At 49.3% G+C, this 1,627-nt stretch overlaps 1 protein-coding gene across 1 annotated transcript in view; it reads right to left on the reverse strand.

Annotated features, from left to right (window-relative positions):
• The window catches only part of TTC25 (tetratricopeptide repeat domain 25), a 46,650-nt gene that overhangs the window by 27,206 nt on the left and 17,817 nt on the right, over nucleotides 1–1,627 (reverse strand). The window contains exon 8 of the mRNA XM_011998839.1: nucleotides 105–191. Coding sequence (XP_011854229.1) covers nucleotides 105–191 — 87 coding nt within the window. The remainder of the gene's footprint in view (nucleotides 1–104; nucleotides 192–1,627) is intronic.

Here is a 1,627-nt window from a genome sequence, read left to right on the forward strand (position 1 = left end):
CCTGGCCGCCCAGGCTGGATTCTTATCACTGGAAACAAATTTTCATGTTAGGATGAGAAGTTCTAACCATGGAGGTGGGGGAGAGGCAATTCTTGGTCACTCACATGTCAATGGCTTGCTGGAATTTCCCAACTCTGGCAAAAACTCTGCCAATGTTGTCAAGGGCTCTGGATTTTGCATCAGGAAGGTCACTGTAGGGAAGAAGCAAAATAAGCCATTCACTAGAAAATCAGCTGTTCTAGGCACTGTGGAAATAGGAACGAAGGCAAAGACAGGAACCCTGGCCTCAGAAACTCAGGGTTTCAGTTGGAGGGACAATGTCCAGCCTGGCAAGGATGAGACACATTTCATCCGTGGACCCAAAACTCCGGCGCTCAGCACGGACTTGGGAAGACAGTCTTCCCTTGGTTTTTAATCACTGCGGGGATGCCTGATTGATTATTCACCCACATTCCATTGGTGTCTGATCACCGCAGGGACGCCTGCCTTGGTCATTAACCCACATTCCCTTGGTGACAAGTCAATTGCGGGGATGCTTGCTTTGGCTGCTCACCCACATTGCAGCCCAGGGCTGCTCCCTACACCCCTTCTTTGTGTCTCTACCTTTCTCCTTAAACTTACCTCCTTCACTATGGGCAACTTTCCGCCCTCCATTACCCCATCTTCTCCCTTAGCCTGTGTTCTTAAAAACTTAAAACCTCTTCAACTCTCGCCTGACCTAAAACCTAAGCATCTTATTTTCTTCTGCAACACTGCTTGGCCCCAATACAAACTCTGTAATGGGGGAATGGAGGGCGGAAAGTTGCCCATAATGGTTCTAAATAGCCAGAAAATGGCACTTTTGATTTCTCCATTTTACAAGACCTGGATGATTTTTGTCGAAAAATGGACAAACGATCTGAGGTGCCTGACGTCCAGGCATTCTTTTACACATCGGTCCCTCCCTAGTCCCTGTTCCCAATGCGACTTGTCCCACATCCTCCTCCTTTGCCTCCCGCCTGTCCCTTCAGTCCCAACCCCAAGCGTCACTGAGTCTTTTGAATCTTCCTTTTCTACAGACCCATCTGACCTCTCCTCCCCAGGCTGCTCCTCGCCAGGTCCCAATTTTTCCTCAGCCTCTGCTCCCCCACCCTATAATCCTTTTATCACCTCCCCTCCTCACACCTGGTCCCCCTTACAGTTTCGTTCCACTACTAGCCCTCCCCCACCTGCCCAACAATTTCCTCTTAAAAAGGTGGCTAGAGCTAAAGGCATAGTCAAGGTTAATGTTCCTTTTTCTTTTTCCCACCTCTCCCAAATCAGTTAGCGTTTAGGCTCTTTTTCATCAAATATAAAAACCTAGCCCAGTTCATGGCCTGCTTAGCAGTAACTCTTAGACCCTTTACTGCCCTAGACCCAGAGGGGCCAGAAGGCCACCTTATTATTATTATTATTATTATTTTGAGACAGAGTCCTGCTCTGTTGCCCAGGCTGGAGTGCAGTGGCACGATCTTGGCTCACTGCAAGCTCCACCTCCCAGGTTCACGCCATCCTCCTGCCTCAGCCTCCCGAGTAGCTGGGACTACAGGCGCCCGCCACCACGCCCGGCTAATTTTTTGTATTTTTAGTAGAGACAGGGTTTCACCAT

This window comes from Mandrillus leucophaeus, unplaced genomic scaffold (assembly GCF_000951045.1).
Source record: "Mandrillus leucophaeus isolate KB7577 unplaced genomic scaffold, Mleu.le_1.0 Scaffold58, whole genome shotgun sequence".
NCBI classification, from domain to species: domain Eukaryota; kingdom Metazoa; phylum Chordata; class Mammalia; order Primates; family Cercopithecidae; genus Mandrillus; species Mandrillus leucophaeus.